Raw genomic sequence first — 24,975 nt, 5'->3', positions numbered from 1 at the left:
GTGTATTGCTTCAGGTTGGGGAAAGATTCATTATGTTTTGCATGTGGCCATCCATTTGTTCCAGCACCATTTGTTGGAAAGATGATCACTTCCTCATTGAATTATCTTGTCACCTTTGTCAAAAATCAATCATGTTATTTATGTTTGAGTCTATTTCCTGGACACTTGATTCTTTTTCATTGATCTATAGGACTGTCTTTATGCTGGTGCCACACTTTTTTATTAGCTTTATTATTATTATTATTTTTAAGATTTTATTTATTTATTTGACAGAGAGAGATCACAAGTAGCTGGAGAGGCAGGCAGAGAGAGAGAGAGAGAGGGAAGTAGGTTCCCTGCTGAGCAGAGACCCCGACGCGGGACTCGATCCCAGGACCCTGAGATCATGACCTGAGCCGAAGGCAGCGGCTTAACCCACTGAGCCCCCCAGGCGCCCCGCTTTATTATTTATTTTTATTAACTTTATTATTTTAGCTTTTTAATAAGTTGTGAAATAAGATAATATTTGCCCTACTATAACCTTATTTGTATTCAAATTTGTTTTGGCTATTCTAGATCTTTTGCATTTCCATATAAATTTTGTTTTTGCTGTAGACAACAATGCTGTCTGTGACTAAAGCCAATTTGACTCTTTCCTATGCAATCCATAAGCCTTTAATTTCTTTTTATTGCTTATTTCCCCGGCACTAACCAAGCCTCCAACACTGTGTTGAATAGAAATGGTAATAGTGAACATCTTTGTCTTATTCCTGATTAGAGAGAAAGCATTCATTTTTTTACCATTAAATATGAAGAAAGCTGTACAATTTTCATAGATGCCCTTTATCTAAAGAGCATTCGTTACCTAGGAATTTTTGGTTTGCTGATAGTTTTAAATCATGAGTCAGTGCTAGATTGGTCAGATTTCTATATCTATTGAGATGCTCATATGTGTTTTTAAAGAATTCTGTCATATTGATTTTTTAAAAAATTAAACTTTTTATTTTGAGATAATATAGATTCATATACAGTAGTAAGAAATAATACAGAGATACCCATGTACACCCCTTACCTAGTTTCCCCCTATAGTATCATCTTGAAAAACTGTAGTACATGCACAACCAGGATATTGATATTGATGTGATCAAGATAGGTAGGATTTTTATCACTGCCTAATCACATTCATTTCCCTTCCCACACCCATCTTTAACAAACCCTGGAAACCACTAATCTGCTTCCCCATTTGTGTAATTTTTGTCTTTTCAAGAATTCTAGTTCCTTCGCCATTCCATATAAGTTTTAGAAAAATGTGTCTCCCAAAATCTTTAGATTTTTTATATGAATTGTGTTAAACCTCTACTTTTGTATTTCATTTTTCAAGTGGCATTGTGTTTGTAATTTCAGTGTTCTCGTGTTGAATTTGGGCAAATGTTTTTTATACTCTGCTTGATATGGTCATGGATATTTTTCTTCTTTAACCTGTTAATATGATGGATTGCACTGATTCTGAATAATGAACTAGCCTCACATCCCTGGAGTAAACTCCATTTGATCATGGTGTATAACTTTTCATTTTACATATCACTATTTTATTTGCTAGATTTTGTTAAGATTTTTTGCATCTGAAACAAATTTTTTTGCATCTGTATTTATGAAGGATATTGTTCTGTAATTTTTCTTTTTGGTCTTTGCCTGGTTTTGGTATTTCTATAATATTAGCTTCATAAAGTAATTTAGGAAATGTTCCCCCTTCCTCTGTTTTCTGAAAGAGATTGTGTGGAATGGTGTTAGTTGTTCCTTAAATGTTTGGTAGAATTCGCCAGTGAAAATATCTGGACTTGGAGATTTCTTTAAGGAGTTTGACAAAAATTCAATGTCCTTAATGATTATAGGACTATTCAAATGATCTATTTTGAATTGGGTTTGTTATGATGGTTTGTGTTTTTTTTTTTTTTTCCTGAGGTACTGGTCCATTTGGTCTAAGTTCTCAAATTTATGTATGTCAAATTATTTGTAGCACTCCCTTATTATCCTTTTGGTGTCTATAGGGTTTGTAGTGATACGCTGTTTCAATTCTGAGAGTGATAATTTGTGTTTTCTCTCATTTTTAATTTGCCGGTCTTACTAGAATGTAGTCCATTTTATCGACCCTTTATTCCCCCTTTTATCCCGTTGGGAGAGAGAGGGAATAGGAGGAAGGGGCAAAAGGAAAGAGAGAATCTTAAGCTCAGCATGGAGCCTGATTCAGGGCTGGATCTCATGACCCTGAGATCATGACCTGAGCTGAAATCAAGAGTCTGATGCTTACTTAACTGAATGAGCCACCTGGGTGCCCCGATTTTATTGATCATTTAAAAGAATGAGGTCTTTATTTATTTTCTGTATTTATGTATTACTTTCTTCCATTTACTATTTCCTTCTGTTTTTATTGTGATTCCTTTGTTCTTCTAGGTTCTCATGGCTGGAAGTTAGATTATTATTTTAGATTTTTCCTCTTTTCTAATGTATACATGTAGTATTATAAATTTCCCTCTCTGCACTGCTTTCACTGTGTCCCACACATTTTAATATGTGGTATTTTCATTTTCATTCTGGTCGATGTATTTTTTTATTTTCCTGGACTCCTTCTTTGACCCATGCGTCATGTAGAAGTGTGGTAGTTTCCAAGAGTTTTAGATTTTTAAGTTATCTATTATTGATTTCTAGTTTGATTCTGTTGTAGTCAGAGAAAATTATGTATAATTTCAATTTTTTTTAAGATTTTATTTGAGAGAGAGAGACAGAGAGAGCATAAGCAGGGGAAGAAACAAAGGGAGAGGGAGAAGCAGACTCCCCACTGAGCCCGCCACGCCACCGGGATGGATCCCAGGACCCTGAGATCATGACCAGAGCTGAAGGCAGATGCTTAACCAGCTGAGCCATTCAAGGGCCTCTAATTTCAAGTTTTAAATATTTGTTGAGGATTGTGTTATGGCTCAGGATGTGGCCTTTTTAGACATACATCCTTTGGGCACTTGAATATGTAATCTGTTGTTGGACAGAGTGTCCTATAAGTATCAGTTAGGTCTTGTTGGCTGATGCTCTTGTGAGTTCTCCTATGTCCTTGATAATTTTCTGTCTCCTTGTCCCATGGTTGTTGAAAGAGGGTTGTGGAAATGTCCATCTACCTGTGTAATGTGTTTATTTCTCTCTTCAGTTATGTAGACTTTTGTTTCCCATATTTGGCATACACATGTTTAGGATTGCTATGTCTTCCTGGTGGATGGCCTCTGTTATCATGACACAGTGTTAATGTTTCTGGTGATTTTCTTTCCTCTGAAGTTTACTTTATCTGGTACTAATCTAGATACTCCTGCTTTCTTCTGCTTTGTATTTCTGCCCTTTATTTTCAACGTGCTGCTATTATTCTACTGGAGATTAGGTTTTTTTTTTTTTTTGGTGAAAAAATTTTTTTTAATTTTATTTTTTTATAAACATATAATATATTTTTTTCCCCAGGGGTACAGGTCTGTGAATCGCCAGGTTTACACACTTCACAGCAATCACCATAGCACATACCCTCCCCAATGTCCATAACCCTACCCTCCCAAACCCCCTCCCCCCAGCAACCCTCAGTTTGTTTTGTGAGATTAAGAGTCACTTATGGTTTATCTCCCTCCCAATCCATCTTGCTTCATTTACTCTTGGAGATTAGTTTCTTGTAGGCTGCATTTAGTTGAGTCATGTTTTTAAGTCCACTCTGCCAATTCCTGTCCTTTAATTGATGAGTTTAGACTACTACATCTTATGTAATTATTGATATTTTGGGCTAATCTGCCATTTAGTTTTTGTTTTCTGTTTGTTTTTATGTTTCCTCAATGCAATGTTTGGTATTCACATCTATTAGATTTCTAATAGCATATTGTTTTTTGCCTAATTGCAAAATTAGTAGATAAAACCCACCAATGTTCTGTTCAATATTAAATATTCCTGGCATTAGTTCATCTAATGAGTCATCCTTTCATCCATCCTTTCAAGAGACACTGAACCTCTGCTCTGGGCAGGAATTGTCTTACGAAGCATTACTTTCTCAGATATTTCTTTTCCATCCCAGTTCTTTGGTGGCATGTTTCCTCTGGCTGCCGTGGGAAATCACCACTACCTGGATAGCCTAAAATGACAGAAATTTATTCTCTTACTGTTCTGGAGGCCAGAAGTCTGAAATCAGTATCACCAAGAGGAAATGAAGGTGTCAGCGGGTCTCTAAGGGGGAATCTGTTCTTTGTCTCTTCTGGTTTCTGGTGGTGGTTGCCATTCCCTGACTGTTGGTGGCTGCGTTCCCATCTCTGCTCTGCAATCAGATTCCCTTCTTCTGTTTGGTCTGCCACCTTCTCTAAGTGTCTTTTTTAAGGACACTTGTTCTTGGGTTTATAGCCTACTTGGATTATCCAGGATGATCTCTTGGTTTTGAGATCCTTTGTCAAATTAATGTAACATTCCCAGGTTCTGGGATTAGGATGCAGACATATCTTATGGAGGGGCTGCCATGTGACCTGCTAGAAGTGTAGTTGATCTTTGAACAACATGGGTTTGATGGCTTATATGCACAACAGGTTGGCTTGTATGCATTCTTTTTTTTTCAGTAAATGCAGTGCATACATCTATTTTTATCTTATGGATTTATTCGTAACATTTTATTTTCTCTATTTGTAAGATTATAGTATATGATATGTATACAAAATATTTATTAATCTACTATGTTATCAGTTAGGCTTCCCATCAGCAGTAGTTACGTTTTGGGGGAGTTGAAAGTTACATGCAGATTTTTGACTACATGGGGGGACAGCACCCCCTAACCCCATGTTGTTCAAGGGTCACCTGTAGTATATGCAACTTTAATTTCCCCTTTTTGATCTTCTTCCCATCGTGGCATGGGTCTCCTCTTTTTACTCTTTTCTCATTTCCTTTTTGGGTTTGTCTTTTCAAGTATTCACTTTGAGAGTGTCAAGGATGTGAAAAGATTGTACTGACCTATATTTCATTGCCATGTTGCAACAGAGGGAAAAGCCTTTCTTCACAATGGGGGAGCTCCATTTAGCATCAGGATATGCTTCTTTTTTTTGTTTTTTTTGCCCCAAATTTTATTTAAATTCTAATTAGTTAACATACAGTGTAATATTGGTTTCAGGAGTAGCATTTAGTAATTCCTTACTTACATATAACTCCCAATGCTCATCATAACAAATACCCTCCTTGATACCCATCCTCCATCAGCCCTCAATTTGTTCACTATGGCTAAGAGTCTCTTATGGTTTCCTTCCCTCTTTCTCTCTTTTTTCCCCTTCTCTTTTGTTTATCTCATATAAGTGAAATCATATGGCATTTTCTTAGGATATGCTTCTTATTAACAGACGTTATTAAACTCTGAAGCCAATAAATGTAATACCTTATGAAATTCTTTTTTTTAATTAATTTTATTTTTTTAAAAACATATAATATATTTTTATCCCCAGGGGTAAGGTCTGTGAATCGCCAGGTTTACACATTTCACAGCACTCACCATAGCACATACCCTCCCCAATGTCCATAAGCCAACCCCCCCTCTCCAAACCCCCCTCCCCCCATCAACCCTCAGTTTGTTTTGTGAGATTAAGAGTCGCTTATGGTTTGTCTCCCTCCCAATCCCATCTTGTTTCATTTACTCTTCTCCTACCCCCTTAACCCTCCATGTTGCATCTCCTCTCCCTCATATCAGGGAGATCATATGATAGTTGTCTTTCTCCGATTGACTTATTTCGCTAAGCATGATACCCTCTGGTTCCATCCACGTCGTCGCAAATGGCAAGATTTCATTTCTTTTGATGGCTGCATAGTATTCCATTGTGTATATATTACCACATCTTCTTTATCCATTCATCTGTTGATGGACATCTAGGTTCTTTCCATAGTTTGGCTATTGTAGACATTGCTGCTATAAACATTCGGGTGCACGTGCCCCTTCGGATCACTACGTTTGTATCTTTAGGATAAATACCCAGTAGTCCAATTGCTGGGTCATAGGGTAGTTCTATTTTCAACATTTTGAGGAACCTCCATGCTGTTTTCCAGAGTGGTTGCACCAGCTTGCCTTCCCACCAACAGTGTAGGAGGGTTCCCCTTTCTCCGCATCCTCGCCAGCATCTGTCATTTCCTGACTTGTTAATTTTAGCCATTCTGACTGGTGTGAGGTGATATCTCATTGTGGTTTTGATTTGTATTTCCCTGATGCCGAGTGACATGGAGCACTTTTTCATGTGTCTGTTGGCCATCTGGATGTCTTCCTTGCAGAAATGTCTGTTCATGTCCTCTGCCCATTTCTTGATTGGATTATTTGTTCTTTGGGTGTTAAGTTTGCTAAGTTCTTTATAGATTTTGGACACTAGCCCTTTATCTGATATGTTGTTTGCAAATATCTTCTCCCATTCTGTCAGTTGTCTTTTGGTTTTGTTAACTGTTTCCCTTATGAAATTCTTTAAGAAAACATGTTAAGGTCTTATGTACAGATAATCACAAAAGTTATATTTGAGGTGGTAAATAAAAATAATTTTAATTAAAATCAGTATCATGGTGTCGGAATTAACATTTAAATTGGTATTGCAGTCAGCCAAGAAAAAGTAGCATTTCCATCTCAAGTGGTGCCACACTGGTTAGTATCTTTCTAATGTATGTTTCAAGTATGTGCATAGGTCGCTTAGCTAATGTTTTCGAAGACTTTTCTGTGTGGAAATAGCTTTTCAGAAGAATTTGAACACCTTTTCCAGGGTAGTTAGGCCCCTACCGTATCACCGAGATTATTTTGGGAAAGTCTTACTGACCTAATGAAATAATGTTATATCCAAAGATACCATGTAAATATACCTCACTGAACTTTGGGGATAATGAATAATCTTTAAGAAGTTTCTGGCAACATTTAGAGTCCAGCTAGTACAACAGTGGTTTCACTGGACCAGAAGAAAGTTGTGCGACTCTGTGGTAGTCGATTTTGTTGCTGTCCCTGCTGTTGTTAATGGTTATTAATATTTTATCATAGTGAACTTTTACAACATCCATACTTTTTTAAAATAAAATACAGCAAACTGGCAGATCACAGGAAAAAATAAGGTGGTGTTTTAAAGGAAGTATTTGAAAATTGCCTCGAGACTTTTAGACTTAAGACACATATGTAGAGTCTTGTTTTACCATTAGCATAATTAATATCTTCATGCATTTGTTATAAGATTTACTTAATGAAGTTTCAGGTCTGGTTTTATTTTTATATCTAAATGTGTGTTTAAAGTTTAAAACTTTGTCAGATGTCTGAGCATGTATCATTAAAATTAGCAGATTAATCCTTGCTTTTTATGGTTGTAAACTAGGCATTTGGCTTGTAATTACAAATTTTGAATTTGTGTTTTCTTTATAAGTGCTGGCCAAGATATCCAAGGAACAAGTGTGATCGCAAATCTTCCATTTCTGATGCGACAGAATCCTGCTGAGACACTTCGGAGAGTCTTGCCGAAAGTTAGAGTAAGTTGGTGCAAAATAAGGTTTGAATTTACCATTTTCCAGTCACACATTGTCATTATTAAGAGGAGATTTCAGAGTTTTGAATGGCTGATCTTTTGTTCTAATTGTGGCATGGAGGAAGTATTACGGTACACATTTTGAATTATATTGAAAATATTTAGGAAAACTAGCTAATGAAAATGGGAAAATCCAGATCTTAAGTTGTATTTAGTCATTTTCTCGGTAGAGACATTTTATTTATTATATTTATTTTTTAAAAAGATTTATTTATTTTAGAGAGAGAGTGCATGTACTCATGGCGGTGGTAAGAGGGAGGAGGGGCAGAGGGAGAGGGAGAGAGTCTCAAGCAGACTCCTTGCCAGGGGTGGAGCCAGATGCGGGGCTTGATCAGATGACCGAGGTCACGACCTGATCCTAAGTCAAAAGTTGGTCACTTCATTGACTGCACCACCCACGTGCCCCAAGACGTTTTATTTAATAAAGTTAGCTTTTCAGTAGCTCAAAAAAAAAAAAAAAAACCAAAAAACAAACAAAACAAAACCAAAAACAAACCAAAACTTCATTAGTCTTATGAAATCATAGCTATCTTATTTGGTATTCTGTTGACTTAAATTTATATTAATAGCAGTTCTACAACACGGATAATGAAATTTAACTAATATTCCTAATAACCACTCTCCGGTGACTTCTAAAGAATCACCAAATAAAGATTGAATTGTGGCCATCACAGTTTTAGTTTTGTATTCATTTATTGCTTCCTAAATTCCCTCCAAATTAGTTTGCCTGCTTTAAACAAAAATCTTTGATTTTTTCGAACATTCTTTTTGCTGATATTTCATATTTATTGATTATTAATATATAATATTACATATTTGTATAATACATAATAATACATTTTTGTTATTTATCTGTGGCTGTGTACAAAGTATTTTTCTTATTTGTACCTGAATGAGCAACACAGATAACAGCCTACGTGTCCTCAGGGAACTTACCCACTATTTAGGGTCAGGGAGGTTATAGACTAATGGGGACTATGTTTGCTTATAGTGAATTTTGTATACTTTGCGTTGGCTTTCTGATTGGTTATAAGTTCATAATTTTTTATTAATTTATGTGTTTAAAATACTGTAATTAAAATACTGGGATCGTGTTCTTGAGTTTCATTTTTAGCCATACGCATCATGGTTCTGGTTGCTAGGATTTAGGTCAGGGATATAGCATGTTATTTCTACAAGATGCCCACATTTCTATGCAGGCATTATGAATTTCTTTTTACTGGTTACGATAGTAAATTGAGAAAATATTTCTTTTGGCTTTGCATGTGATTCAAAAGTGAATCAGTTTTTCATAGCTATTTTTCCTAGAATCATGCTGTATTTTCAATGGCATTAAGTGTCCCCCATCCAGGTTTAATTTCACATTCAATTTCAGTGATAGCAGCTGACCTAAACTTCTTGGCATGACTACTGGAAGTGCCAGTTAAATGATAGTAGAAGGGAACAAGTGGCTAGGCCCCCTTGACTAAGAAATTATTGTAGGTAAGTGAATTCGATTTAAAGCTAAAAATACCGAGCCTGCTATACAGTCTGCGAAGAAGGCTAAATCTGGTTCACGGACAGTCTACTGAGCATCCATAGATGCTTAAAGCAAGAATAAGAGATGAAGGTTGGCCTTTAGAGGTTTCAAAATTATTTTGAAAAAATCCTTTTGTTAATGAGTTCATAATAAAGTCAAGTATTAACTCCTGAAAAATCTTGTTTTCATGGGAATGTGTAAAAATATTATACACTCATATATATAGCATATTTATACAAAAAATCAAATGTATTTGCTGAAACTATATAACTGAGTTATAGAAGATAAGATTTTAATCAGCTTTTAAGGTAATTAAAGTTAATCCATAATATAGAAGGTTAACTAAATAAATGGATATAAAGAAAATGTATATTGATGAATATGTACTAAGAAAGCCTTTATTTATGCTGACAGTTTTCATTCCTTTCTTCAGTCAACAAACAGCCATTTATTTAGGATTCTCATTTATCCTGTTTTGTCTTAAAAAAGATACCAAAAGAGTAGAAGACATCCCAGATTAGAGTCTATGTCAGGGCGGCCTAAAGACTATGGAAAACAATTAAAGAACAATCATAGGAGAATATTTAATTGTGTGATTCTGACTTTGTGTAAAAATAGTGAAGAATTAAGTATATTTGAAAGACTTCATGAGAGTAATAATAATGACTTATGGAAGGTTTAATATATATTATGGGCAGCTAAACATTTAAGCTACTCCATTTCAAATTGTAAAACTTATATTTCATGCATTCCTCATTCCTCAGTGACAGAGCACGCAGGAGGTGTTCTTTCTTAGGACAGTGGAAACCCTTTGAGCAGGGCGGTGGCTTATTCCGTTTACGTTTTACGATGCTGATCGTTTTGATAATTGTGTGGCGAGTGGCTTGGAGCGGGAGAATTAGGAAGATACAGCACTTGTCCTTGTGATATGTGAGGGTGGCTTGGATTAGGCCAGCTAGCTGGGACAGAGGGGAGTAGTGGCTATCTTAGAGACACAGTTACTGAGGTGAAATGAACACAACTTTCTATGAATTGGTTGTGGGAGGTGAGAGATACCTTCTGGATTTCTGGGTTGAGCATCTGTATGGTTCTGCTGGTTCTGAGTGTCTTGGCTGGTTGCTTATTAAATCCATGGGAACAGTAGTTTGCATACTTACTAATCTGTGGATGATTTACTTTTAGAAAATTTAAAGATACAAACAACCAATATTCTGTGTATAAGAAACTAATCATTCCTGAGATAGTTGGCACATTCACAAGAGGAGGATAAGCAGCTTTTAGAACTCACCTTTAGCTTATTTTCACCTTAAAGAGCATCAGACACAGTGATGAGGAAGCTCTTATAAAATTTCATCGGTGATATTTTTTGCTGTTGTTGTAATTACATTTGCATTTCATCCTTAAAATAATATATTAACTGAACAACTTTTTTTTTAAGATTTTATTTATGTATTTGATAGAGAGATAGAGGGCACAAGTAGCAGAGCAACAGGGAGTGGGAGAGGGAGAAGCAGGCTCTCTGCTGAGCAGGGAGCCCAATGCAGGGCTTAATCCCAGGACCCTGCAATCATGACCTGAGCCGAAGGCAGACGCTTAACCAGCTGAGCCACCCAGGTGTTCCTGAATAATGGCTTTTAATATGAGTTGCTATTTTCACTGTTTTAGAGGTAAAGGAGTTTAAGATTAAAAATGGCAGAAACAGGGCGCCTGGGTGGCTCAGCCAGTTAAAGCCTCTGCCTTCGGCTGAGGTCATGATCCCAGGGTCCTGGGATCGAGCCCCACGTCGGGCTCTCTGCTTACCAGGGAGCCTGCTTCCTCCTCTCTCTCTGCCTGCCTCTCTGCCTACTTGTGATCTCTGTCAAATAAATAAATAAAATCTTTAAAATAAAAAAGGCAGAAACAGAGTCAGGACTAGAATTGAGCTAATCCATAGTATTTCTGCAATTTACTTTGTAAATTGTATCTGAAGTGTACAATGAATGATAATGCTACCAGGTCACTCATCTCAAGGTTAAGTTTAAATAAGAATCCAGGAAGGAAGTATTTTGACCTCCAACTTAAATTTCCTAGATTGGAGAACGTTTAAATATAGCTGTTATAATGTATTCATGTTCTATGAGTTAATCATAGGGAGGCTTTTGTAAAGAAAATTTTTTCCTGTGGTCTTTATTAAAATAGTCTGAATTCTTTTCCACAGTATAATAAATTGGAATCTTAGATGTTAGATTTCAATATTTGACTTGAACTTCTGGTTACTTAGAAGTGAAAGAATTTGACTTTCAAGATAAATTTCTAAAATACTATGGTCTTTTATAAAATTTGAAATGGTAGTGATATAATCATACCATGTAACATCCATCATTCCTTTTTTTAAAAAAAAGATTTTATTTATCTATTTGACAGACACTGAGAGAGGGAATATAAGCAGAGGGAGTGGGAGAGGGAGAAACAGGCTTCCTGCTGAGCAGGGAGCCCCATGCAGGGCTCTATCCCAGGACCCTGGGATCATGACCTGAGACGAGGGCAGACTCTAAATGACTGAGCCACCCAGGTGCTCCAGTGACTCCTTTTATAATGAATTGTGAAAAATGTCTCTGCCTGTTGAGTTATTGAATTCTTTTCATTGTTTTTCCACTTATTTTGGGAACCCCAAATCTATGGAATAAAATTCTATATTAGAAAATGTGCCATGTCAGGAACAGATAAAAATAAATACAGCTAACATTTTTTGAGGTCTTACTATGTGTCAGGAACTATACTCTGTAGAACACTTTGTGCATTTTTATTTTTTGAATGCTCACAGCAGTTCTATAAGGGTCAGTTGAGAGAAGAAGAAAAAACTTAGTTGAATAACTTGCCGGAGGTCACAAAGCTAGCAAGTGGCATAATCAGGTTTGAACAGGAAGTCTGGCTTCCAAGTCTTCCCTCTTAACTATTACGCAACCTCCTCATTAGCTGATCATGACTGCAGCAGATATATAATGTGTAATTTTACTTCTCAAGTCTTAGCCATCTCTCGTCTGGTTACACAGCAGCTTCCTTGCTGGACCTGTCCTTTCTACAGGTCCAGCAAGATCCAGCAAGGACCTGTATTTATATTTAAATAAAATTTTATTTATTTAAATAATAAATATTATTATTATATTATTATTACAATAAATTATAAATAAATAAATTTTATTTATTTATGTAGGACAATATATAATTTTTTGACAAATAAAATTGTGTATAGAGTGTACAACATAACAATTTAATATATTTATACATTGTGAAATGATTATTGCAATCAAGTTAATTAATACATCCATCATCTCACATAGTTATCTTTTTTTCTTCAGAGAGATCTTTTAAAATCATCAATAATATCTTCTTGCATGAAAAGTAAGTGGTGTGGCAAGCAGAATACAGCCTCCCAAAGAGATCAGGGGCCTATAAATATTTCCTTAATTAGGAAAAGAATTTTTGCAGATGTAGTGAAGGGTTTGGAGATAGGAAGATTATCCTGGATTGATGGGTAGGTCCTAATGTCATCACATGCATCCTTACAAGAGGAAAGCGGCAGTAGATGTGACATAGGGGAGAAGAAGGCCATGTGAAGAGGAGGCAGAGAGGGGAGTGATGTGGCCACAAGCCAAAGAATGCCCACAACCACTAGAAGCTGGAAGAGGCAAGGAATGGATTCTACCCCCGGGCCTCCCGAAGGAACATGACTTTGCCAACATTTTGCATTTTGATTTTGGCTAAAAAATACTGATTTAAGACTTAAGGCCTTCAGAACCATGAAAAAAATACATTTCTGTTGTTTTGAGCCACTCAGTTTATTGTAATTTATTATAGCAGCCACAAGAAACTAATAAAAGTAACTTCCCATTTCAGGTAGAATAAAACTCCTTATTATGTCCTTAAAGGACTTTGTCGAGCTTTCTAAACTCATCCCCTACCATTCTCTTCTCTTTCTTCCCTAATGGTCGTATCCTTAATGGTCTGATTTATCCCAGTCTTCCCAGAACCTAAAACAGTGCTTGGCAAACAAAAGGCACTCAACAATGATTTAAAAATGAGCATTGTTTGAACTTAATATTCTAAGACGGTAAGCATCTGTCTGAAAGTCCAATGACACATTGGCCTGATCCACTGATGGCATTCTTGGATGAAAAGTAAAAACAGATATTAGTACAGTGATATGATGGTGATTTACAGTTCCAGAGAGACCTTTTTTGGGAAGTAGGAGAAAGATGCATAATAAGGAAAGAATGACAGAGACATAATCAAGATGAAATTTAGTCATTTGAGATTAGCAGATGTGGCCTACCAATCTGATTCAGAAAAAGTTTGTTCATTTTACTTTTATTAATTTTACATGGCATTATTTTCATTAATGGAAATAATAGAAAAATATCATAAGTTTCTGCCAATGTGATTATTTATTAGAGTATTTTGTATCTACTGAATGTAGGTAGATTTTTTTTTAAAAGATTTCATTTTCAGATTTTTGAGGAAAACCTTTACTATGTAAATATAGATAAATATAAATAAAAAACTTAGCTTTACTTACTATTAAAGTCTTATTTCAAGTGGCACAGAGGTGTGGATAACCAATAATAACATAAGGAACACATTCTGTGGGTTAGGTACTGTACTTACTGCTTTATCACGCCCTTTTAAACATCTCGTCACAGCTCTACCTGATGTATTTATTCTCATTTCATAATTGATAAGATCCAGGCTTAAAAAATTCATTGTTTGACTATGAATATTTTGTTGGGAGTTTTCTAAGAAGCATGAAATTACATAATTTATTTGAAGAATATACGAAGGAGAGAGTAAAATACTAAAAGGGTGGCAAAGACCCCAGAAAAATCTGTGTTAACCAAATCAGAAGAGACCCCAAATTGTGGGGGGAAGAAAGGGGATAAAAAGAAGTTAAAAAAAAAAAAAAAAAAAAAAAGAAAAAAAGAAAAGTTCACCAAGAAAAAGAGAAATAGTTTTAACTAAAAGCATTTTTTTTTTAAAGATTTTATTTATTTATTTGACAGACAGAGATCACAAGTAGGCAGAGAAGCAGGCAGAGAGAGAGAGAGGAGGAAGCAGGCTCCCCGCGAAGCAGAGAGCCCGATGTGGGGCTCGATCCCAGGACCCTGGGATCATGACCTGAGCCGAAGGCAGAGGCTTTAACCCACTGAGCCACCCAGGTGCCCCTAAAAGCATTTTTTTAAAGATTTTATTTATTCATATGAGAGAGAGAGAGAGAGATCACAAGTAGGGGGTAAGCAGGTTCCCTGCTGAGCAGAGCCCGATGCGGGTCCTCCATCCAAGGACCCTGAGGCCGTGACCTGAGCCAAAGGCAGCGGCTTAACCCACTGAGCCACGCAGGTGCTCTTAACTAAAAGTATTAAAGAGCATAAACAGATGATACAAATTGATTTTTTCTTTGATTTGCAGCTTAAAAGTAAAAGTACTTGTCTTCCTCATGGAAGGTGATGTTTTCTGAGATAAGTTAAAAGTTACATCCTGAGAAAAGCAACACATTTATACATAATAAACAGAACATGGTGTTCCAGACACCCTACCAGTCCTAAAAAGTGCACAGTGTAGAAGTGTCTTGACAGGCTAAACATTTAGTGATACTCTAATGTAAAGGAAGAAAATAAAATAATGCCTCTAATGTAAGCTAATGGAAAACAACCGTTAGGGTTAGAATTGACCTTACTAGGAGGTTTTTTTGGGCTAGGAAGCATAAAATTATATAACATTTTTTTTTCTAGTTCACTTAAAAAGAAAGAAAAAGGAAGAGAGAGGCAGTATTAACTAAAGGAATTAGGGAATATGAACAGACGATACAAAGCACTCTTTCTTCTGGGGTTTATGGTTCAAAAATAAAAGTACATTGACCCACACTCATTTTGAAAATAATGTTTATGTTGTGTTTTTTATCTGTTTGTGCTTAAGGATAAAATAGATTAATATCATTCATTATTTTACAGTAATTAAATTCAGTGGAAACATTCACTGAGTGTATCGTTTTCTGGGCATATATAAAATGTTATATTAGCTAATATTCCTAATAAACCTAAAAATATTGCCTTTCAGTAAATTCTGTCGGAGACATGAGTTTCTTAGTTATTCATTTGTTATTTTTATATTGCTCACCATAAAAATGAACTAGAACTTTTAAAATTCTTAATTAGAAAATCCTTCATTTCTAGGATAGTGGGACCACTGTTGCTACTTGAATATTGTTTCTATTTAAGGCATTTGAGTAATATTTAGGATCGTTTATAGATATTTTTATTTACAATCCTTGCAAAAGTATAAAACCTAGAAAATATTTGCAGATTATACTGTAATACGGATCTGTAATGTTTGATTAAAACTTTATGGATTAACTAACCTTTTGGCAGTGGTGAACTAAATATCCTAGAAATTTCTCAAATTAGAATATCTAGAAGCTCTAGATAAAATACAGCAAGCATTCTTTTAAATGTTTAGTTAAGCTTATTAGGGAGGAAGGACTATTCAGGCCTCAAAAACAAAGCAGTCAGTTCCACTTCTACCTAAGGTGTGGAAATGTGCAAGAAAACATTACTCCTGTCCTAATAATAAGGAAAAAATAGGAGAGCGCATCAAATGGCCTTGAGACAATGTCAGGTGATCTAATATATGTGCAACTGGAGTCTCAGAATGAGGAAAAAGAGAACAGAGAAGAACTATTTGAAGAAGTAATGGCTAAGGCTTTTCTGAAGTTAATGAACAAGAACAACCCAAAGATCCAAAAGCCCAGAGGATCTGAAGCTGATACACACACACACACACACACACACACACACCTCTAGGTATATCATGATCAAACTGCTGAATATAAAAAGAAAAGAGAGACAATCTTGGGAGCAGCCAGAGATGAAAGAAACATTATAAACAGAGGCATAAATGTGAGAATAAAGCAGACTTCTGGTCAGAAATAATGCAGATTAGAGGGCAGTGGAATGTTAGAAGTACTAAAAGCAAGAAAAAAATGTCAGAAGAAATCTGCACCCAGTGATACCCAAATGAGACTTAGACATTACAAAACCAAAAAGCTATAGATGCATATCCTTCATGAGCTTACATGAAACATCTGAAAAACAGCAAATCAAATTCAACAACATAAAAAAGGATAATATATCATGACCAGTTGGAGTTTATCTCAAGAATTTAGAGTTGGTTCAAAATTAAAAAATGAGTTGATGTGAGTTTTTATATCAACAAACTAAAAAGAAAAAAAAATACACCACCATTCACTCATCTCAGTAGATTTAAGAAAAGCATTTGATAAAAATATGTCATTCCTGAAAAAGAAAACAAAACAAACCCAGCAAACTAGGAATAGAGAGGGGCTTTCTCTGAAAAATGTATAGGCAAGCGTGAAAAGACTGAATTCACTTAAGGGCGAAAGACTGAATTCTTTCCCCTAAGATCAGGAATAAGCCAAGAGTGTCTACTCTTACCGCCTTGTTCAGTGTTACACTGGACATATGTAGTATGGCAACAGAATTAATAAAAGGCACTCACATTGCAGAGAAAAAAGTAATAATGGCCTTTAAAAAAATAACTATCTATGATGGAATCTACAAAAGAAAAACAATCGAACTAAGTAAGTATAGAAAAGTTGGAGGATACCAGATCAATATACAAATCAATTGTATTTCTACACAAGCAGCAAACAACTGGACACTGAAGTTTTTCTAAACTACCACAGTTGCATTAAAGTACATAATACCTGAGGATCAATTGGATAAATGATACGTAAGACCTGTATACAGAAAACTGTAGAACATTGCTGAGAGAAATAATATAAGGACTAAGTGAATCGAAATACCATGTTCATGGATCAGAAGACTCCATATTGTTAAGATGTCAGTTCTTCCCACATCAATCTATATATTTAATGTAAGATAATAGACATTCCAACAGGTTGTGTTTTGTTTTTATTTATTTGATTTTGGTAGGAAATGACAAGCCAATACTAAGATGCATATGAAAATTCACAAGACCAAAAATAGCCAAAACAGCTTTGAAAAAGAGAAGCAAAGTTGGAGGACTTTTTGCTCTCTGATTTTGAGATACAATATAGATCTACAGCAGTTAAGACCATGTGATAATCATATAAAGATAAATCAGTGTGACACATACAGAGGAAAAATAAATCCCATGTACACATTGCCAGTGGATTTCAGTACAGGTGCAAAGGCAGTTCAGTGTAGAGAGTCTTTTCAACAAATGGTACTAGGTTAATTGGGGAAAAAGTCCATACCTCACACCATGTACAGAAATTTAACTCAAAATAGACTGTAAACCTAAATCTTAAACACTAAAATTGCAAAAAACTTCTAGAAGAAAACAAAATCTTTGTGACCTTGGGTCAGTCAGAGGTTTTTTACATCTGACACTAAATGCGTGATCCCTAGAAGAAAATTGATGTTTGACCTCATGAAAATTTTAAGCTTCTGCTCTTCAGAAGATACTGTTAACAGAATGAAAAGAGAAAACCTAGAATGGGAGAAAATACTCATGGATCCCATATCTGATGAAAGACATGTTCAGAATACATAAACAACTCTCCAAATTCAATAAAAACGAGGGAAAACCCTGATATAAAAAAAAATGGGCAAAAATGTTTGAACATATACTTCACTAAAGAAGATTTATGGATGACCAGTATGCATAAGAAAAGGTGCTCCGTTTCATTAGATACATGCAGATAAAGCTATACACTTGTTAGAATATTTGCACTGAAAAACCCTGACCCTTATCTTTTCAGACATTTTCTAATATGCTTCTGCCTAATCCTCTCTCTGCTCTTCTTCTGTGACTTGAATTTCGCATTCATGGTATCTTCTATGTCTTTTACCTTTTTTCCCATTCTTTTCTCTTTGTGACTCAGTCTGATTGATTTATCCCAACCCATGGTTTAATTCATCAATACATTTGTGTCTAATCTGATTTTGATTATTATACTTTTCAGGTCTAGAATTTCTAATTAGCTCTTTAAAAAATCTGCCACATCTTCTTGAACCACATATGTGTCAGATAACACCAATACCCAGAGCGCTTTTTGGTGCATTTCTGTTTTCTGCTTCTGCTGGTTCTCATTCATGTAATCTTATCTCTTCAGGTGTCTGCATATTCTTGATTGTGTGTTTGATCTTGTATTTGATAAATTGTTTATAGAAATAGATTGAGCCCTAGGGTGGTACCTTCCTCTAGAAAGGAATATGTTTTCTTCTGGGAGCTACTTACCTGCACTAACAATACAGTCTCAGTTAATCCAGTGACAGATAGTGGATGGTTTACAGCTGGGCTGCTCATCCTACAAATGCCAAACTGCTTCAGGATCATTCTTATCCATTCCCAGGGCTCTTATTGAGGCCTCCACAAGACTCAAAAAAGTCACTTAAGCTCTTAGCCTCTCAGGAGACTTTTCTCAAATTAGCAAGTGACCCTAGAGGAAAACAGGCCCCAAATTACATGCTTATCTTCCTGGAACGCCATTGTCTCTTAGATCTTGGGTGGGTAATTATTCCGGTGATGGGTAATATAGTATGGGTAATTTTTTTAGTTTTGCATGGGTAGCCTTGTTAGTTTCCATATACCTTTATGCAGATGAATTTTGTATTTTGTCCAGGTTTTTACTAATTATCATCATCAGGAGAGGTGATTAGAATGATCTAGTCTGCCATTACAAAGTTCCCTTTACTTTTCTTCTTCTTGGTTGAATCTTGGAATGATATTAACTAAAATGTTTCTGTTCATGTACCTGCATATACCCTTCCACCACGACTTGCCATCACCTTTACCTCCGCACAAAAAAAATTGATTGTTTTCCAGTGATGTGTTAGGAATAATCTTGCACTTTAAATATTCGCCAAAACATTTGTGATCGATCTCTTTTTTTAAACTTTGAGTTCTTCAATCCCTTTATTTTGTTGGGATGAAATTATGTTAAGAGTAGCAGATCTCCACTTTTAGTCTCATCTACAATCTCATCTATGCCCAAGTCTTTATATATTATCTATATACGTTGTATCTATTCTTTTTTTTTTTTTGAAGATTTTATTTATTTATTTGACAGAGAGAGATCACAAGCAGACAGAGAGGCAGGCAGAGAGAGAGGAGGAAGCAAGCTCCCTGCTGAGCAGAGAGCCCGATGTGGGGCTCGATCCCAGGACCCTGAGATCATGACCAGCGCCGAAGGCAGCAGCTTAACCCACTGAGCCACCCAGGCGCCCCTCTTTTTTTTTTTTTTTTGACCGTTGCATCTACTCTATATAAATTCTCCTATTTACAGCACCCTGTCAGAGCAACAGATCTGTATATGCAATTTTCTGTTCCCAATCTCTACTTGGATGCCTGAGAGGCCTCTCAGAGTTAACAAATCCAAAACTCAGCTCCTGCCACTTCCCCTCGCCACCTGGGGTTCCTCCAGTGTCCGCTTTCCTAATGTGTAACATTATTATCCCCCTGGTTTTCAAGGCGGAATTTTGGGAGTCGTCCTCGATACCATCTCTTGTTTTACTACTCGCTTCTGCAGTCCTGTTATGTTAGGTCTTCGGTATTCTGTTGAATCCACCCACCTCTCCAACCACACCAGCTCTGCCCTCGTCCAAATATGCGGATTTCCTCGGATGAAGGTGATTGCTTCCCAAGTGATCCCTGCCTACCACTTCCCTCCCATTCCACCATACCTTACTACTTTCTGACTCATTCTCAAGAGTCAGCATGCTATTTCGAAGCATTTAAGACTAAGAGTATTCTCTTGCTGAATGCATCTGAGGCCCTACATGATTGGGGCTCCTTCTACTTTACCCTCCTCAGCTCCTCCTCTCACTCTGCTCTAGGGACACTGATCTATCAGTTTCTGAATCTGCCATGCTCCTTCTTACTTCTTAGTGCTTGCTTGCTTATTCTTCTTGCTTGTCTACCTCTCTTTACCCCAACTTTTGTCTAATTATCTTTCTTTTCTTACAAGTCAGTTGTCACTTCTCAATGATCCCCTCTCAGAAGAGATCAGGTCACCTGTTAGATGTTCTTATACCATCTGTGCTCCTTATCCTCAGCTCTTGTCACAGTTGTAACTACGGTGTTAACAGGCACACTGTTAACCCTGCTCATTTCTGAGTCTCCAGCACCTGGCACAGTGCCTCGAATGTCACTAAATATTTGTTGAATGTTTGTGAATATATAGAAGTAAGAGGAGTCCTTCAAAGTTAGGGGCACAATGTTTAACTTTTCTCCAATTTCCCAGAATACTTTGTATGATGCTTAATAAATAGCTGTGAATGAAATTAAAATCATATTGTTATCAGGTTTAGATCTTCATTGGGCTACTTTAAGACGAATATTAGAAGGGACTAGATTAGGATAGACCGACAAGAGTGAAAGCCCTATTTCCACTTGCTCATAGACATTTGCCACTTTACACTGCTGCTTCCCGCATCCAAGAAAACAACTTATAAGTTTTCAAAATATATTTGACTAATTAAATATGGCTACAGTGGATCATTGGATATGGTTACTGACAGTACTATACCTAGCAAATAGATATTTCTTTGATAAGCACATCTTTTCTTTGCAGTGTTATATAGTTTTTTTTTTTTTTAAGATTGTATTTATTTGAGAGAGAAAGAGAACACACAAGTGGTGGGGAAGGGCAGAGGGTGGGAGACATAGACTCCTTGCTGAGCAGGGAGCCAACGTGGGGCTCAGTCCCAGGACCCTGGGATCATGACCCGAGCTGAAAGCTGATGCTTAACTGACTGAGCCACCTGGGGCCCCCTATATAGCTCTTTATTTACATCCTAGGCCTAACTTGTAAGATTACATGATTCTAATTATTATATGTAAAAATGACTTTTTTGGGCAGAGTAGCCCAATTAGAACTTCAGTTTTAAAACCACTGTCATGAAATGTTTTTCTTTGTTTGGTGTTGTCATGATTTTGCGGGGAAGGATATGTGGTCACATATCAGTAGCGATATGAGAGTTACTATTGGCATTGGTATTTCCTTTACGGAAAGAGATCTTTGGGATATTGTTATGTGTACCTCCTCATGAACCTTGCTAATCACTGAAACACAGATTTAAAGAAGGGAAAAACATATCCCTCTTTGTCCTGTTCCTGTCTCCACTTTATTTTCCCATTTTCCCTCTCAGAGTCTGACTTTGGGGCTCTCAAATAGTTCTCCCCCCACTTTATTTTAGAGTACAGCATGGCAGCCAGTGATAGGGGGAAAAAAAAAAAGATAGAGTGAATTGTTAAAGGTACCCAAGTTGGCATGTTCCAATTACTCATATTTAACTCAGTTTTAAAGTCATAAATATTATCATTTAATAGTGAAAAGAGTTGTTTACCATTATTGTTAGTCATAAAAGTTCTCACAACTGTGACCCCCAAAACCCAGGTATTTTACATGTCCCAAGTCTTCAATGTTTTGTATTTAGATTCCTATTATTTAATTTCAAAACAATCAATGATATTCTCTCTAAAAAGTATACAAAGTTACTTTATAATGTTAGGGCTCCTTTACCTTTAGCCAGCACCATTTGTGGTAAATATATTTACCAGTTTAAATCAGTAAGTTTAGTCTCCAAATGTGTGAATCCAAAATATTTGTTCTTTTGGAATACGCCAGTGATTTATTTAATGTTTCTCGATGTTGTGCTTTGTAAGGAGGAATATCTTCCTGATGTATACAGTGTGGGTTTGCTGGAGACAGAGCAGTTGCCCTCTAGGCAAGGACTGTATTCTGCGGTTTTACAAAACGCTCTCTCGTGCTAGTCATGCTAACTACAGAATGAATTTAAACAGCGAAGTGTCTAGGACATTCTCCTTCCTCAAGTGGGAATAGTTTTTAAAATTTGGAGATGTACCATGTACTCATTTATCAAATGTCTCATTTCATTTTTGAGGACTTCAGGTTGGAATGCCAGCCAGACGGTATTCTATAAGAGGAGCCTGACTGGCACTAAGGCATGCACTTAAGCAATAGAGGAATTTCCTTTTCAGTGTCTTCCAAGGTCCATGAGGATGCACACTTATTTACCCAGAGTATGGATCTCACTATGTTTGTCCAGAGGGTGTGACTCTGTGGAGGAGAACACTTACTGGTAAGTGTCAAACTCTTATTGTATTATATTTCAGAAAAACATGTTTAGAAATGAGCTGATTTTTAGCAGTGATAAAATCTCTTAGTCTGTGCTGGTTTCTTAACAGTGGACAGTCCCCGATGTTGAAGTCAGCACAACAAGAGAAAAACCCAAATCCTGATAAGACTTGAGGATTTTTCGAAAATTAAATGCAGACTAGTTGGGGCAAATGTTCCTGCGGGAGTCAAGACTAAATAATGCAGTAAGAAGATATGAAGTTGGAGAGCTTCTCATGTTCTTCTTTTGCATAAAGTTTGCCTATGCACAAAACCCAAGACTAATGGCTTTCAGAGGGGCAAAATTACATCTCTTGGAACTTAAAACTGCAGACTCCTGTGACCCGGAATGTACACTCTGGCCCTCATCATATAGTTTAATATTTCCCTGCACCATACTTTGTGTTTCTAAATAAAAGCTGTGTGTTCTGAAACCTGTAAGTGATGTATACTGGCCACATCAAATCTTTTAAATTAAGAGTGTTTTTCAAATCCAGAATGATTACTGTGGAACAGATGTTTGGTTTAGAAACAGTAAAACAGGGAGACATGGGAGGGCTGACTTCAGAGACCAGTTGCTTCTTTACGCTGCTTTTTGCTTCACGCCCATCGTTCCTTTTCTTTTTCTTCCAGCCAAGAACTCTTAAGATATGTAATTGGCTATTGGTTGAAAAACCTTGTAAAGTGACGTTTGTGTGTGTGTGATACCAAAGTCTGAATATGCAGTGGGTTTCCTGGGAATTAACCATTCCGCTTCAACATTTGCCACGGGAAAGCCGCTGCCAGATCTCCTGCACGGTCGCGTGAAGGCTTGGGATTGATTTTAGCCAGGCCTTAGTAAGTGACGAACGCAAGTGCAGAGTCCACGAGGAAGAATTTCAGAACTTAGATTTGGCATCAGGCAGACGAGGGTTAAGTCTTCAGAGTTGCCGGTCACTAGCTCACAGAACATGGACAATCCCGAGTCTGGTTCTTGTGCTTTGAAATGACATGTTATGTCCCGGAACAATCACTGGCCATGCGCCCACCATATGAATCAAGACGTCTGAGTTCTTGTTGTGCATCCTAGCTGCAGACCTGCTGGGGGAGAAGGTGGCAGGAATGTCTCCTTATTGACGTAGTAGAGAGAGGATGGAGAATGCATTTGTGTGTGATCCTTTTTTGCTTTGCCTTTGTCTCGTTCTCCCAATCCCTAATCTTTGGGACTCGCCTCAAAATCTCTTGAAGCCACCTAGTGGGAGATGTGGAAAAGGTTTGTGAAGGGAGAGAACGTCAAAGGGCAGGAAGCTTAGGTCAAAGGGTAAGAGCTACTCAGTCATCTGGCAGTTTCTTCCTGAATGGCTGCTGCGCGCCAGGAGGTGGGCGCAGCTGTAAGCACAGCAGCCAGAAACTCTTGCCGTCCTGAAGCTGGTGTTTCGGGGTGCAAGACTGGCCATAAGCACGTGAGCATGTTGGGACAGTAGAGGTAATGCATCCATGGTACAACGGAGGTGGTGAGAGCGTGAGTGGGGGAGGGGCTTTCAGTATAAATTCCGGTCACTGAGGAGGAGCTACTTGGAAAGGCGATACTTGAATAGAGACTTGGGAGAGATCAGGGAGCCCATCATGTGGAAATCTGGGAAAAGTGGAAAGTGGGAACAGATCTGGGAAGTCATTGCAAGGACTGACTTTTCTGAGAGTGCCAGAAAGCCCCTGGAGAGTGTTGAGCTGAAAAGTGCCATGATCCGACTTAGTTTTTATAAGAATCTCTCTGGCTACTGTGTAGAGACTAGACTGTAGAGGGGCAATGATGGCAGCAGGGACTAGTTAACAGGTTACTGGGATAATTCAGGCTGGAGGTGATGGTGGCTTGGATCAGGGTGGTGGCCGTGGAGGTAGCAAGTGGTCAGATTCCGGATCAGGATTGGGTGGCCATCTGTGGCGAGTGAGGGACTGAGAGGAGCTGAGGACTAGCCTCAGAGTTTTGGGGTTGGCGACCAAAAGGGCAGGGCTATCATTCACTGCTGACCAAGGAGAAGACTGGAGGAGGAGCAGGTTTTGGGAAGAGATCAGTTCAGGTGTGGACAAGATGAGATTCCTCTTAGATAACCAGATGCAGAGGAGACCGGTGGATGGCCAGTGGTCATTATTTAAATGCCCAGTTTACACGAGTTGCTAAGTCATAAAAACTTGGCTTATATGACTTAAATCTCTGAGAAGATGGTACTACATTTCAACTGTAATTCACATTTTATAGATTAGGAAGTAACATAGAGAGATTAATTTTCTTTTCTTTTTTTTTAAGATTTTATTTTTTTATTTGACAGACAGAGATCACAAGTAGGCAGAGAGGCAGGCAGAGAGAACGAGGAGGGGAAGCAGGCTCCCTGCAGAGCAGAGAGCCCGATGTGGGGCTCGATCCCAGGACCCTGGGATCATGACCTGGGCCGAAGGCAGAGGCTTTAACCCACTGAGCCACCCAGGCACCCTGAGAGATTAATTTTCTTAAGGTCACAGATATGAAACTTTGTTTTATGGCTGCCAGTTCTACATTGTTCTACTAACTTTATTATGTTAGTTATAAAATAGGCGTTCAAGGGCAATTCCCATAATTGACATAACTGATTAAGCAAAGTAGGACTTTTAACTGACTTTACATTTTACACACACACACATACACATGCATACACTTTCTCTTCTAGAGAGGTAATATCTTTGATGAGGTTTATATGAAAGATTTT

The 24,975-nt window shown here is 37.2% G+C and overlaps 1 protein-coding gene across 4 annotated transcripts in view; it reads left to right on the top strand.

Annotated features, from left to right (window-relative positions):
- PPP4R4 (protein phosphatase 4 regulatory subunit 4) overlaps window positions 1-24,975 on the top strand; it is a 101,718-nt gene that overhangs the window by 28,315 nt on the left and 48,428 nt on the right. For 2 of the 4 annotated variants that reach the window (XM_032837329.1, XM_032837327.1), the window contains exon 3: window positions 7,401-7,503. In XM_032837329.1, coding sequence (XP_032693220.1) covers window positions 7,401-7,503 — 103 coding nt within the window. Of the gene's footprint in view, window positions 1-7,400; window positions 7,504-22,119; window positions 22,221-22,326; window positions 22,697-24,975 lie in introns of those variants that run through there. The other 2 variants (XM_032837331.1, XM_032837330.1) reach the window with 2 other exon arrangements.

Source organism: Lontra canadensis, unplaced genomic scaffold (genome assembly GCF_010015895.1).
Source record: "Lontra canadensis isolate GAN:19392208 unplaced genomic scaffold, GSC_riverotter_1.0 scaffold98, whole genome shotgun sequence".
Taxonomy (NCBI): Eukaryota; Metazoa; Chordata; class Mammalia; order Carnivora; family Mustelidae; genus Lontra; species Lontra canadensis.
The sequence above is the reverse complement of the archived record's forward strand: the minus strand, read 5'-3'. Positions and strand labels throughout refer to the sequence as shown.